This window comes from Eleutherodactylus coqui, chromosome 11, assembly GCF_035609145.1.
Source record: "Eleutherodactylus coqui strain aEleCoq1 chromosome 11, aEleCoq1.hap1, whole genome shotgun sequence".
In the NCBI taxonomy this organism is placed as follows: domain Eukaryota; kingdom Metazoa; phylum Chordata; class Amphibia; order Anura; family Eleutherodactylidae; genus Eleutherodactylus; species Eleutherodactylus coqui.
The window spans coordinates 140,502,350-140,517,990 of record NC_089847.1 but is presented as its reverse complement, the minus strand read 5'-3'; the positions used below and the strand labels follow the sequence as shown (position 1 = coordinate 140,517,990).

The 15,641-nt window shown below is 52.9% G+C and overlaps 1 protein-coding gene across 7 annotated transcripts in view; it reads right to left on the bottom strand.

Moving 5' to 3' along the window:
- SOX6 (SRY-box transcription factor 6) overlaps positions 1–15,641 on the bottom strand; it is a 461,372-nt gene that overhangs the window by 23,085 nt on the left and 422,646 nt on the right. For 4 of the 7 annotated variants that reach the window (XM_066583692.1, XM_066583695.1, XM_066583694.1 and 1 more), the window contains exon 14: positions 12,773–12,823. The exons of the other annotated variants lie outside the window; for them this stretch is intronic. In XM_066583692.1, coding sequence (XP_066439789.1) covers positions 12,773–12,823 — 51 coding nt within the window. The remainder of the gene's footprint in view (positions 1–12,772; positions 12,824–15,641) is intronic. 7 annotated transcript variants of the gene reach the window in all.

Genomic DNA, 15,641 nt, shown 5'->3' with positions numbered 1-15,641 from the left:
TGTCACCGCTACTCTCTAGTGATGAATAGGCGACATTCTCACTGATGTCACCGCTGCTCTCTAGTGATTGATAGGCGGCATTCTCAGTGATGTCACCGCTGCTCTCTGCTGATGGATAGGCAGCATTCTCAGTGATGTCACTGCTGCTCTCTAGTGGATAGGCAGCATTCTCAGTGATGTCACCGCTGCTCTCTAGTGATAGATAGGCAGTATTCTCAGTGATATCACCGTTGCTCTCTAGTGATGGATAGCTTGTACTTTCAGTGATGTCACCGCTGCCAGGCGGCATTCTCAGTGATGTCACCGCTGCTCTTTAGTGATGGATAGGCGGTAATCTTTTTCTGTATGTTACAACTTTAGCCTTCTCTCTATGACAGACTGGATGATTCTGTGGCGTCCGCAGCTATGATCCCCCGCCCCACGACCCTTTATCTACACGGCTGGCCAATGCCACAAAGCAATGAAACACTTTTCAGAACTTCCAGCCTCTTCCCTTCATGTATCCTGTGAAGTCCCGTTACAAAGGGAACTCTCAAGAACTTTTAAAAGTTTCTGTCCACTAAACCTCCTACGACCCCCCAAACAAAGCAAACAAATGGTCTCCAAGAAAGGGACAGTGTTGTCAATACCGTCCATTATCTCCAGACCGGAGGCGGCAGAAAGGAGGCATTGTGTGCCGGCCGTCTCCTAGTGAAAGCCATTTTTCCTTTTAATTTCTGTATGGCAGAGCAGTGAGAACACGCTGAGCGGCTGACAATGTCTGAGGTCACGTGATCATCTACTAATTCAGTCATTCCACCTTAAAGCTTCCGGCGCCTTCGCACCCCTCTTCATTACTTATTTCACTCAGCAGAAACAAATGGCGGCTTGTACATATTGTGCCATGCTGGACACTCGAGGGACAACCTACTATGAGCGCTGTAGTGGTGGCTACTTGTGGTTGGCACCCTTGTGGCAGAACTAGGTATTACATTGCATCGGGTTCTTAATTGCGGGGATCCAGCCGCTTGGGCCATGCACTCTTACCACTGGGGAGTCCAGGAGGAAATCTCCACTGGAATCCACAGGGGGTCTTCAGGGGTGTCCGAATCATAGGTGACCCCCGTTAGCGCGATAAGTGCTATTTATTTGTACCGGAGACCACATTGGGGCGCAGATCCTGCTGTGCCGATTTATTGCCGGCGTCAGAAGAGCGTCATTTCACAAAGGAAACCAGAATCAGGGATTTTAAACCAAGATGCTCTGCAGCTCGTCCAGTGAGTTGCGTTACCGCCGGTTGTGGATTCCCCACGACGTGGGGTAGATGCCTTGGTTTGGCCGCTGTTCTCGGCGCGGCTGTTTGGCCGCTATTCTCGCCGCGGGCGTTTGGCCACTGTTTTCGCCGCGGGCGTTTGGCCGCCGTTTTCGCCGCGGGCGTTTGGCCGCCGTTCTCGCCGCCGGTGTTTGGCCGCCGTTCTCGCCGCCGGTGTTTGGCCGCCGTTCTCGCCGCCGGTGTTTGGCCGCCGTTCTCGGCGCCGGTGTTTGGCCGCCGTTCTCGGCGCCGGTGTTTGGCCGCCGTTCTCGGCGCCGGTGTTTGGCCGCCGTTCTCGGCGCCGGTGTTTGGCCGCCGTTCTCGGCGCCGGTGTTTGGCCGCCGTTCTCGGCGCCGGTGTTTGGCCGCTGTTCTCGGCGCCGGTGTTTGGCCGCCGTTCTCGCCGCCGGTGTTTGGCCGCTGTTCTCGGCGCCGGTGTTTGGCCGCTGTTCTCGGCGCCGGTGTTTGGCCGCTGTTCTCGGCGCCGGTGTTTGGCCGTCGTTCTCGGCGTGGGTGTTTGGCCGCTGTTCTCGGCGCGGGTGTTTGGCCGCCGTTCTCGGCGCTGGTGTTTGGCCGCCGTTCTCGCCGCGGGTGTTTGGCCGCCGTTCTCGGCGCCGGTGTTTGGCCGCCGTTCTCGCCGCCGGTGTTTGGCCGCCGTTCTCGCCGCCGGTGTTTGGCCGCTGTTCTCGGCGCCGGTGTTTAGCCGCTGTTCTCGGCGCCGGTGTTTGGCCGTCGTTCTCGCCGCGGGTGTTTGGCCGCTGTTCTCGGCGCCGGTGTTTGGCCGCTGTTCTCGGCGCCGGTGTTTGGCCGCTGTTCTCGGCGCCGGTGTTTGGCCGCTGTTCTCGGCGCCGGTGTTTGGCCGCTGTTCGGCCGCTGTTCTCGGCGCCGGTGTTTGGCCGCCGTTCTCGGCGCCGGTGTTTGGCCGCTGTTCTCGGCGCGGGTGTTTGGCCGCTGTTCTCGGCGCCGGTGTTTGGCCGCTGTTCTCGGCGCCGGTGTTTGGCCGCTGTTCTCGGCGCCGGTGTTTGGCCGCTGGGTTATTTCTGGTGTTTCTCCTCACTGGAGTGCAGGAATCCCACGTATGCGCCGACATGAGATACCGGGGAGTGACACGCGGCTCCATTACACTCGTCTCGGCAGGAACAATAATCACTTTCTGGTTGTTACAGGATGAACTTTGTGGCAGTTTCTGCAGATCTCCAAAGCTTCTCTTGGCCGCGCCGCCGCAGCCAGAGCTGGAGACCATAATAACTCGCACACAGCAACGGCGAGCGGCTTGAATGTCAGGAATTCAGCAGATCTTAAGCAGACGCCGTGCAGAACAGAGAAGACCAAAGTGATTGTCAAAGAAATTGCTGCGTTTTCCGCCCCGCGAAGTGACGACTCGGCATATTGTGATTAAATCATCACTGCGCCCAACGCAGCCATTGTAGTGCAGAGCGGCTCTGATAGATGGCGGACGGCATCGCCCTGCCTGCCAGATAAATCAATATTTAATATCCCTTCCGAGTGCGCGATGGCTGCGAGCCCCCCTGTACGAGCCGTGGGACACAATGTGCTTCAGCCGCTGAGCCCCACAATAATGGATCCACGCAGCGCAGAGGAACGCTCGCTGGCCTCTCTGGGGGGGCGAGTTCTTGAATCCCCGATCGCCAGCTAGACGCGCCATTGGAAGGCATGCAGTTTTGATTTTTCCTTTACACTCTATAAGCGGAAGAAAAATCGCAGCACGCTCTATTTTGCCACGGTTGGCCTCCATTGAGTTGAATTGCGTATGGACTGCGGGAACTCGCGTCATCACTTGGCAACAAGCAAAGAAAAAGAACAACCTACTGCACACGACCGCCTGCAGGCCACCACGGTCATTCGCAATAGAGTTATAGGAGGTACGCAGGGTCGCCGAACAGAATCGCTGAGGAGCTGCCACGAATTCTGGCATGTTACACTTAGTGGCGCTGTATCCGGCGCGGCTGGAGCATTACGTCAGACCTCCATAGTATCAGCTGTGCTATGCCCAGGCGTTGCAGCACGTTCCCCCTGGAGTGCGCAATATCTGGCGGGTTACAATGTCATCCAAGATCTTGTTCTTATTCGCAAAGCTCGGAAGATCTGCCAGATGGAAAATGGGATTCCAGAAACAGAATGCAATTGGCATAAAGATCCGGATCGCCTCCTCCGCGCTTCGAGCAATGTACCTGGCGCATTGCGTCCGGTCACCGCGGTGTCACAGCCTCCGCGCCATTAGCACTAGAAGATGCAACGGATGGAAGGAAATGCCTTTGTATTACGTTATAACACAGAGTTCTGTTGTGATTCTTTTCATCACCATCTGTTTAAGAATTTCAGCTTGCTGTCAGTGAATGGAAATATCCATTGGCTAAACAGGAGTACAGACCTCACACTGAAGGTTTGTTACAATGTATCAGCATAGACAATCCTCTGTGAGGTAAACGCATCAAAGGCACAAATCTCTGTCCTGCCCTGATGGTTCGTTACAATGTATCAGCCTGGAGTTACAGCTCAGAGGATTGTCTATAGACTGGACACAATTGTTCCAAACCCTCAGCTGTGAAAAGTGGCAGAAAATTGGTATATTGCATGTTAACAAGCCAACACTAATGACTTGCGCCACTTTTCATCCAATACTACAACATGCATGACAGATTTAAAGGGATTCGCCAGAGGGTTGTGGCTAAACAGTGGAACGGGATGTATTCCAGGGGTCCCTGCAGAGCATCACATCCTGGGGGCGATAGCAGCGCTAATAATACAGCATCCAGTAATAATGAGAGTGCCTGGGACATCACAGGCAGCAGCCAGCAGGGGGCACATGCACCACAGCCGCTCTGACACCTTCTGCCTCTTATCTGCAGAGCATTGCATATCACATATTGCCTTGGATGCAGCAGAGCATTCTGTGCTTCTTTAACTCAGCTCATCACAGGTCGCAAGGTCAGCTCTGCTACATCAGGACGTGTATACAGTCTATGGCAGTGATGGGGAACCTTTTAGAGACCGAGTGCCCAAACTGCAACCTAAAACCCACTTATTTATCGCAAAGTGCCAACACGTCAGGGGGCGGGGCTTATCACCACGTATGATTTTACCTCCGTCCTTACAAAATAGACGGGGTGCAGATTGTGACTGCTTTCTGGATGCGGAAATAATGCAGAATTTGCCACGGACATTTCCGCTGGGGACATTCTGCAGCATTTCTGCCACGTGTAAACACCCCCCAGCGGTAAGAATGACCCCGCACAGTGGCCCCAGCAGTAACAGTGACATCCCACAGTGGCCCCAGTAGTAACAGTGACATCCCACAGCGGCCACAACACTAACAGAGACCCCCCCACAGCGAGCCCAGAGGTAACAGAGACCCCCCCACAGCGAGCCCAGAGGTAACAGTGACCACCCAGTGGTAACAGTGACATCCCAAAGCGGCCCCAGTGGTAATAGTGTCATCCCACAGCGGCCACAACAGTAACAGTGACCCCCCCCATCGATAACAATGACCCCCCAACAGCGAGCCCAGCTGTAACAGTGACCCCCCATAGCTGCCCCAGTGGTAAGAGTGACATTTCAAAGTGGCGCCAATAGTAATAGCGACATCATACAATGGCTTAGCAGTAATAGTGACATGCCACAGGGTCCCAGTAGTAATAGTGACATCCCACAGCGGCCCCCAGTACAATAGTGACATCCCACAGCGGCTCCCAGTATAATAGTGACATCCCACAGCGGCCCCCAGTATAATAGTGACATCCCACAGCGGCCCCCAGTATAATAGTGACATCCCACAGCGGCCCCCAGTGTAATAGTGATATCCCACAGCGGCCCCCAGTGTAAAGATGACATCCCACAGCGGCCCCCAGTATAATAGTGACATCCCACAGCGGCCCCCAGTGGTAACAGTGACATCCCAAAGCGGCCCCAGTGGTAATAGTGTCATCCCACAGCGGCCACAACAGTAACAGTGACCCCCCCCATCGATAACAATGACCCCCCAACAGCGAGCCCAGCTGTAACAGTGACCCCCCATAGCTGCCCCAGTGGTAAGAGTGACATTTCAAAGTGGCGCCAATAGTAATAGCGACATCATACAATGGCTTAGCAGTAATAGTGACATGCCACAGGGTCCCAGTAGTAATAGTGACATCCCACAGCGGCCCCCAGTACAATAGTGACATCCCACAGCGGCTCCCAGTATAATAGTGACATCCCACAGCAGCCCCCAGTATAATAGTGACATCCCACAGCGGCCCCCAGTGTAATAGTGACATCCCACAGCGGCCCTCAGTGTAAAGATGACATCCCACAGCGGACCCCAGTAGTAATAGTGATATCCCACAGCGGCCCCAGTATAATAGTGACATCCCCCAGTATAATAGTGACATCCCACAGCGGCCCCCAGTATAAGAGTGACATCCCACAGCGGCCCCCAGTACAATAGTGACATCCCACAGCGGCCACAGTATAATAGTGACATCCCACAGCGGCCCCAGTATAATAGTGACATCCCACAGCGGCCCCCAGTATAATAGTGACATCCCACAGCGGCCCCCCAGTATAATAGTGACATCCCACAGCGGCCCCCAGTATAATAGTGACATCCCACAGCGGCCCCAGTATAATAGTGACATCTCACAGTGGCCCCAGTATAATAGTGACATCCCACAGCGGCCCCCAGTACAATAGTGACATCCCACAGCGGCCCCCAGTATAATAGTGACATCCCACAGCGGCCCCAGTGGTAATAGTGACATTTCACAACGGCCTAGTAGTAATAGTGACATCCGACAGCGACCGCGTAGTAACAGTGACATCCCACAGAAGCCCCAGCATAGTTGTGACATCCCACAGCGGCCCCCAGTATAATAGTGACATCCCACCGTGGCCCCAGTAGTAATAGTGACATCCCACAGTAACCCCAGTAATAATAGTGACACCCCACAGTGGTCTCAGTAGTAATAGTGACATCCCACAGTGGCCCCAGTAGTAATAGTGACATCCCACAGTGGCCCCCAGTAGTAATACTGACATCCCACAGTGGCCTCCAGTAGTAATAGTGACATCCCACAGTGGCCTCAGTAGTAATAGTGACATCCCACAGTGGCCTCCAGTAGTAATAGTGACATCCCACAGTGGCCCCTAGTAGTAATAGTGACATCCCACAGTGGCCTCAGTAGTAATAGTGACATCCCACAGTGGCCCCAGTAGTAATAGTGACATCCCACAGTGGCCCCCAGTAGTAATACTGACATCCCACAGCGGCCCTCAGTATAATAGTGACATCCCACAGTGGCCTCCAGTAGTAATAGTGACATCCCACAGCGGCCCCCAGTATAATAGTGACATCCCACAGTGGCCCCTAGTAGTAATAGTGACATCCCACAGTGACCCCTAGTAGTAATAGTGACATCCCACAGTGGCCCCCAGTAGTAATAGTGACATCCCACAGTGGCCCCAGTAGTAATAGTGACACCCCACAGTGGCCTCAGTAGTAATAGTGACATCCCACAGTGGCCCCAGTAGCAATAGTGACACCCCACAGTGGCCTCAGTAGTAATAGTGACATCCCACAGTGGCCCCAGTAGGAATAGTGACACCCCACAGTGGACTCAGTAGTAATAGTGACAACCCACAGTGGCCTCAGTAGTAATAGTGACATCCCATAGTGGCTTCAGTAGTAATAGTGAAACCCCACAGTGGCCTCAGTAGTAATAGTGACATCCCACAGTGGCCTCAGTAGTAATAGTGACACCCCACAGTGGCCTCAGTAGTAATAGTGACATCCCACAGTGGCCTCAGTAGTAATAGCGACACCCCACAGTGGCCTCAGTAGTAATAGCGACACCCCACAGTGGCCTCAGTAGTAATAGTGACATCCCACAGTGGCCTCAGTAGTAATAGTGACATGCCACAGTGGCTTTAGTAGTATGTCATATCCCACAGCGGCCCCCAGTATAATAGTGACATCCCACAGTGGCCCCAGTATAATAGTGACATCCCACAGTGGCCTCAGTAGTAATAGTGACATCCCACAGTGGCCTCAGTAGTAATAGTGACATCCCACAGTGGCTTCAGTAGTAATAGTGACATCCCACAGTGGCCCCCAGTAGTAATGGTGACACCCCACAGTGGCCTCCGTAGTAATAGTGACATCCCACAGTGGCCTCAGTAGTAATAGTGACATCCCACAGTGGCCTCAGTAGTAATAGTGACCCCCACAGTGGCCTCAGTAGTAATAGTGACATCCCACAGAGCAGCCCCAGTAGTAATAGTTACATCCCACCGTGGCCCCAGTGCTAATAGTGACACCCCATAGTAGCCCCAGTGGTAATAGTGACATCTCACAGTGACCCCCAGTAGTAATAGTTACTTCCCACCATGGCCCCAGTAGTAATAGTGACATCCCACAGTGGCCTCAGTAGTAATAGTGACCCCACAGTGGCCTCAGTAGTAATAGTGACATCCCACAGTGGCCTCAGTAGTAATAGTGACATGCCACAGTGGCTTCAGTAGTAATAGTGATATCCCACAGAGGCCCCCCAGTATAATAGTGACATCCCACAGCGGCCCCCAGTATAATAGTGACATCCCACAGCGGCCCCCAGTAGTAATGGTGACATCCCACAGCGACCCCAGTAGTAATAGTGACATTCCACAGCCGCCCCTAGTAGTAATAGTGACATCTCAGAGTGGCCCCCAGTAGTAATAGTGACATCCCACTGTGGCCTCAGTAGTAATAGTGACTGCCACAGTGGCTTCAGTAAAAATAATGACCCCCACAGTAGCCCTCCATAATAATAATTACCCCCACTGTAGCTCCTAGTAGTAATAGTGACCCCACAATGGCGTCATTTGTAATAGTGACCCACACAGTAGCTCTCAGTATTAAAGTTGACCCCACAGTGTCCCCATAGTAATAGTGACATCCAACAGTGTCCCCAGTAGTAACAGTGACATCCAACAGTGGCCCCAGTAGTAACAGTGACATCCAACAGTGGCCCCAGTAGTAACAGTGACATCCCACAGTGGCCCCAGTAGTAACAGTGACATCCCACAGTGGCCCCCAGTAGTAATAGTGTCCTCCACAGTAGCTCTCAGTATTAAAGTTCACCCCACAGTGGCCCCAGTAGTAACAGTGACATCCCACAGTGGCCCCCAGTAGTAATAGCACCCCCCTTAGACGCATATACTTACCCCCTTCTCCTCATGGAACCGCAGCCGCTCCTCTGCTCGGCGCTGCTAGCAGCGCTGATCCCGGGTGCACACTGTGACATTAGTGTGCTACCGGATGCCTCCTCCCCACGCTCTATGGGTTCGCCACCACTGGTCTATGGCATTGAAGCTCTTCCTTTGAGCTGCTGTATTTTAGAAATGCATTGCAATCGCTGTGCACAAATCTATTACGCAGCAGCACAGGTGCCATGTGTGATGGCGCCGCTTCTCTCCCAGCCACGCACCCGCTCAGAAGGCGATCCCCTAATATATCTCTTGAGGAGCAGATTGCGAGGTGACTTAGAATTTGCTATCGTCTTCCTTCTGATTTCTGCTCACAGCACTTTGTATAAAGCCCATGAGCCTCGGTGAGCGGCGGTGCGCAGAACATGCTGTAGAAATGAGCGCTGCAGCTCTCTCCGCACTTTCCAGTTACCGACGATCGCTGATCAAGATTACGGAAAAATCGGATTTTAATGAGAAAAGTGCGGAAGAATTACAGAGCGAGAGTTTCCTAGGAAGGGGCTCCTCCTTGGTGTCCGTCTCACAAGGTTCTCGTTTGTGTTTCATTCAAAGTACAGAACTGCGCAGTCCGCTACGTTACTTTATACTCCGAATACAACGCAAACAAACAGGAACCTTGTGAACCGGACACCACAGAGGGATGCGCGTCACAGCGAGGGACACCACAGAGGAGAGCGCGTCACAGCGACGGACACCACAGAGGAGTGCGCGTCACAGCGACGGACACCACAGAGGAGAGCGCGTCACAGCGACGGACACCACAGAGGAGAGCGCGTCACAGCGACGGACACCACAGAGGAGTGCGCGTCACAGCGACGGACACCACAGAGGAGTGCGCGTCACAGCGACGGACACCACAGAAGAGTGCGCGTCACAGCGACGGACACCACAGAGGAGTGCGCGTCACAGCGACGGACACCACAGAGGAGTGCGCGTCACAGCGACAGACACCACAGAGAAGTGCGCGTCACAGCGACGGACACCACAGAGGAGAGCGCGTCACAGCGACGGACACTACAGAGAAGTGCGCGTCACAGCGACGGACACCACAGAGGAGTGCGCGTCACAGCGACGGACACCACAGAGGAGTGCGCGTCACAGCGACGGACACCACAGAGGAGTGCGCGTCACAGCGACGGACACCACAGAGGAGTGCGCGTCACAGCGACGGACACCACAGAGGAGTGCGGGTCACAGCGACGGACACCACAGAGGAGAGCGCGTCACAGCGACGGACACCACAGAGGAGTGCGCGTCACAGCGACGGACACCACAGAGGAGTGCGCGCCACAGCGACGGACACCACAGAGGAGAGCGCGTCACAGCGACGGACACCACAGAGGAGTGCGCGTCACAGCGACGGACACCACAGAGGAGTGCGCGTCACAGCGACGGACACCACAGAGGAGTGCGCGTCACAGCGACGGACACCACAGAGGAGTGCGCGTCACAGCGACGGACACCACAGAGGAGTGCGCGTCACAGCGACAGACACCACAGAGAAGTGCGCGTCACAGCGACGGACACCACAGAGGAGAGCGCGTCACAGCGACGGACACTACAGAGAAGTGCGCGTCACAGCGACGGACACCACAGAGGAGAGCGCGTCACAGCGACGGACACCACAGAGGAGAGCGCGTCACAGCGACGGACACCACAGAGGAGTGCGCGTCACAGTGACGGACACCACAGAGGAGTGCGCGTCACAGCGACGGACACCACAGAGGAGTGCGCGTCACAGCGACGGACACCACAGAGGAGTGCGCGTCACAGCGACGGACACCACAGAGGAGTGCGCGTCACAGCGACGGACACCACAGAGGAGTGCGGGTCACAGCGACGGACACCACAGAGGAGTGCGCGTCACAGCGACGGACACCACAGAGGAGTGCGCGTCACAGCGACGGACACCACAGAGGAGTGCGCGTCACAGCGACGGACACCACAGAGGAGAGCGCGTCACAGCGACGGACACCACAGAGGAGTGCGCGTCACAGCGACGGACACCACAGAGGAGTGCGGGTCACAGCGACGGACACCACAGAGGAGTGCGCGTCACAGCGACGGACACCACAGAGGAACGGGCGTCACAGCGACGGACACCACAGTGTCTTAAATGTATGGCGGTGCAAGAAACAGTGCGGCGAGAAGAACCTGGCGCCCCCAGTGATGGTGCATGAGTTATATGGGGAGGCTGCAGAAAACTGGACCAAAATGTTCTGTTAAATCTTGAAAACCTCCCACGTCCCGGGGGGACATCGACGCTACACATCCAGCGCTCCCACGTCCCGGGGGGACAACGACTCCACACATCCAGCGCTCCCACGTCCCGGGGGGACATCGACTCCACACATCCAGCGCTCTCACATCGACAGCATGCCCCCCACTAGAGCACTTCATCAAGTTGTTTCTGTATATTATCACCCCCAGAAGGTACAGATATCTGACCGCCACGTACAGGTGGGGTGCACTTACTTACGCAGTGCGCTGCCCCAGGACGTGCTTCACATGCAGCCGTTTTCACTAAGAAAGTCTCAGCTCAAGTAAAAGCAGAGTTAACATCTAACTGTGAAGTGCGGCTTCGGACGCCGGTGCGAGCGCCTGGTTCTCCGCACCCGCTGGTTGGTGTCCGGCACCCTCCGCCTAACACCAGATCCGGCGGGCTCTGAAGATGGTAGATGCTTCTAGATCTGTCATTCGCGGTTCACCTTCACACGGACAGGAGGGTAGATTGTTCCTGAACTTTAGGCTTATTGTCTACGGTGAAGCCACATTAACCATTACATGACCAGGAAATGACATTGCGCTCCTATATACGCTGGACGCACGTGCCACCAGGATGCCCAGCTTCAATTAATGTAAATATTAACATCTACATCACTGATCAGCCATAAGATTGTGTGCCATCTCCGAGCCGCGGAGCCCGGACTCCAGCAGACGTCGGAGGAGTCCTGCGCTCTCAGCAGATCCGGTATGTTGCTGGCTGCGGACTCCAGGGATCAGAGATCTGGGAGGAGTCGTCGCCTTCATCTCTCCGCCCTGTTCCTGCCATGCAACGTATTATCCTGCAGAGGGCGCTTGACACATCCACATGATGGTGGGACCGGGGTACCCAGCAGACCATTGCGCATCACACTGCCCCCTCCTGGTGCCATCCCCTCCCAGGTAAGTGACGCTCCCGACCACCCACATGATGGCGGGACCCGGGTACCCAGCAGACCATTGCCCATCACACTGCCCCCTCCTGGTGCCCTTCCCTCCCAGGTAAGTGACCTCCCGGTCGTCCACATGATGGCGGGACCCGGGTACCCAGCAGACCATTGCGCATCACACTGCCCCCTCCTGGTGCCATCCCCTCCCAGGTAAGTGACCTCCCGGTCATCCACATGATGGCGGGACCCGGGTACCCAGCAGACCATTGCCCATCACACTGCCCCCTCCTGGTGCCATCCCCTCCCAGGTAAGTGACACTCCCGGCCGTCCACATGATGGCGGGACCCGGGTACCCAGCAGACCATTGCCCATCACACTGCCCCCTCCTGGTGCCATCCCCTCTCAGGTAAGTGACGCTCCCGGCCGTCCACATGATGCACGATGTGATTCATCAGACCAGGCACCTTCTTCCCATGGTCGACTTCTGTGGCTCGCCTGCCTATTGTTGGCACGTTCAGCAGTGGGCAGCAGTGAAATGGGCACTCTGAGCAGTGTGCGGCCGCCATAAACATTGAGCTGCGATGTCCTGCATCATCTGATAGACTTCCATTATCGCCAGCAGGAGCGTTACCAGTCATCTGTCCGACCGCGGCTCTTCTGTGGGATCCGATTGGTCGCACACACATCAATCAGCCTGCAGCGCCGATCATCCTGTTGTCTTCCCTTGAAACACTTTTGTAGGTACCAACCATAATGACGGACGCCATGATGAAAACGCGACAGCTCTCCAGACTGACTACTTAGTACGGCGACTCCTGCCGATGACGCAGATCCCACAGGCCTCCGCGCTGTATAAATCAATGTAAACCACAGGGAGTCTGGAATTGGCGCGGTATTTGGTTTTTGATACAACACTCTGGACAGACGGCGGCGGATGAGCAAAGCTAAACGTTTGGCTTCCACACTGAACATCATGAAATTTGTGGTGGGCGGGAAGCACCCAGGCATCAAACATGGCAGCTTAGAGCGTCAGCTCCACAAGCCGGAAACACATGAGAGACATGAAGAAGAGATCAACGAGACTCACTGCGTGGGCACTCCTAATGCAAATCCTTCCTGAGATGGCATCTAGCAGCATCTGAAACATAGCAAACGGTGGAGGGGGCTTTAGAGAAGACACACCAGAAAGATGCCCCCTGAGCAGACATGTCCGCTGCGCCATAATGTGAGCCTCCCAACCCGACAGCGAGCGCTGCTCTACACGGCCATACTGCCAGGTAACCACCTCTGGGAGAGACTGCAGGCGACATGGCAGGAGGGAGAAACATCAACGAAATACAGATTGTACATACCCTGTACCAGGAACAGCTGTGTGACACGCTACATCCTGCATTATCCTCCAGAGCTACACTCACTATTCTGCTGCTTATATCAGTCCTGGAGTGGTTGATATCACATATATGATGTCTCTGGAGGTTATATCAGTACTGGAGCGTTATAAGAGGAGCGGCTGATATCACATATCTGATGTCTATGGAGGTTATATCAGTACTGCAGCGTTATAGGAGGAGGGGCTGATATCACATATATGATGTCTCTGGAGGTTATATCAGTACTGGAGCGTTATAAGAGGAGCAGCTGATATCACATATCTGATGTCTATGGAGGTTATATCAGTACTGCAGCGTTATAGGAGGAGGGGCTGATATCACATATATGATGTCTCTGGGGGTTATATCAGTACTGGAGATTTATAAGAGGATTGGCTGATATCACATATATGATGTCTCTGGAGGTTATATCAGTACTGGAGCGTTATAAGAGGAGGGGCTGATATCAAATATATGATGTCTCTGGAGGTTATATCACTACTGGAGCATTATAAGAGAAGGGCTGATACCAAATATATGATGTCTCTGGAGGTTATATAACTACTGGAGCGTTATAAGAGGAGGGGCTGATATCACATATATGATGTCTCTGGAGGTTATATCACTACTGGAGCGTTATAAGAGGAGGGGCTGATATCACATATATGATGTCTTTAGAGGTTATATCAGTACTGGAGCGTTATAAGAGGAGTGGCTGATATCACATATATGATGTCTGGAGGTTATATCAGTACTGGAGCGTTATAAGAGGAGGGGCTGATATCACATATATAATGTCTCTAGAGGTTATATCAGTACTGGAGTGTTATAGGAGGAGTGGCTGATATCGCATATATGTGGTCTAGAGGTTATATCAGTACTGGAGCGTTATAGGAGGATTGGCTGATATCACATATATGATGTCTCTGGAGGTTATATCAGTACTACAGCGTTATAAGAGGAGGGGCTGATATCAAATATATGATGTCTCTGGAGCTTATATCACTACTGGAGCGTTATAAGAGGAGTGGCTGATATCACATATATATGATGTCTCTGGAGGTTATATCAGTACTGGAGCGTTATAAGAAGAGCGGCTGATATCAAATATATGATGTCTCTGGAGGTTATATCAGTACTGGAGTGTTATAGGAGGAGGGGCTAATATCACATATATGACGTCTCTGGAGGTTATATCAGTACTGGAGCGTTATAAGAGGAGCGACTGATATCACATACATTATGTCTCTGGAGGTTATATCAGTACTGGAGCGTTATAAGAGCAGCGGCTGACATCACATATATGATGTCTGGAGGTTATATCAGTACTAGACTGTTATAAGAGGGGTGGGTGATATCACATATATGATGTCTCTGGAGGTTATATTAGTACTGAAGGGTTATTAGAAGAGCGGCTGATATCACATATATGATGTCTTTGGAAGGTATATCAGTACTGGAGCGTTATAAGAGGAGCGGCTGATATCACATATATGAGGTCTCTGCGGGTTATATCAGTACTGGAGCGTTATTAGAAGAGCGGCTGATATCACATATATGATGTCTCTGGAGGTTATATCAGTACTGGAGCATTATAAGAGGAGCGGCTGATATTACATGCATTATATCTCTGGAGGTTATATAGGAACTGGAGCATTATTAGAAGAGCGGCTGATATCACCTATATGTCGTCTCTGGGGGTTATATCAGTACTGGCGTGTTATAAGAGGAGGGGCTAATATCACATATATGAGGTCTCTGTGAGTTATATCAATTCTGGAGCGTTATTAGAGGAGCGGCTGATATCACATATATGATGTCTCTGGAGTTTATATCAGTACTGAAGCGTTATTAAAGGAGCGGCTTATATCAGTCACATATATGATGTCTGGAGGTTATATCAGTACTGGAGTGTTATAAGAGGGGTGGCTGATATCACATATATGTCGTCTCTGGAGGTTATATCAGTACTGGAGCGTTATAAGAGGAGGGGCTGATATCACATATATGATGTCTGGAGGTTATATCAGTACTGAAGCGTTATTAGAAGAGCGGCTGATATCACATATATGATGTCTCTGGAGGTTATATCAGTACTAGAGCGTTATAAGAGGAGCGGCTGATATCACATGCATTATATCTCTGGAGGTTATATCGGAACTGGAGCGTTATTAGAGGAGCGGCTGATATCACATATATAATGTCTCTGGAGTTTATATATATGATGTCTGGAGGTTATATCAGTACCGGAGCGTTATAAGAGGATCCGCTAATATCACATATATGATGTCTCTGGCGGTTATATCAGTACTGGAGCGTTAAAAGAGGAGCGGCTGATATCACATATATGTCGTCTCTGGAGGTTAGATAGTTGTAACCTCAATTAATACAGAGGTTGTCTATATGTCACCTGTTGACCGCTGTGCTATGACCTCAGCATAGGGGCGAGGGGGCTTCCACATAGATTACAGCTGATGAGCTCTTAGGTCCTTTTATGCCGCCCGAAGCTGAGAGGATGCGAGGCGACGCATCGGCTGCGGTCCGGACAGACACTGGTGAGCCCCCCTCTATATAGGTGCAGGCCAT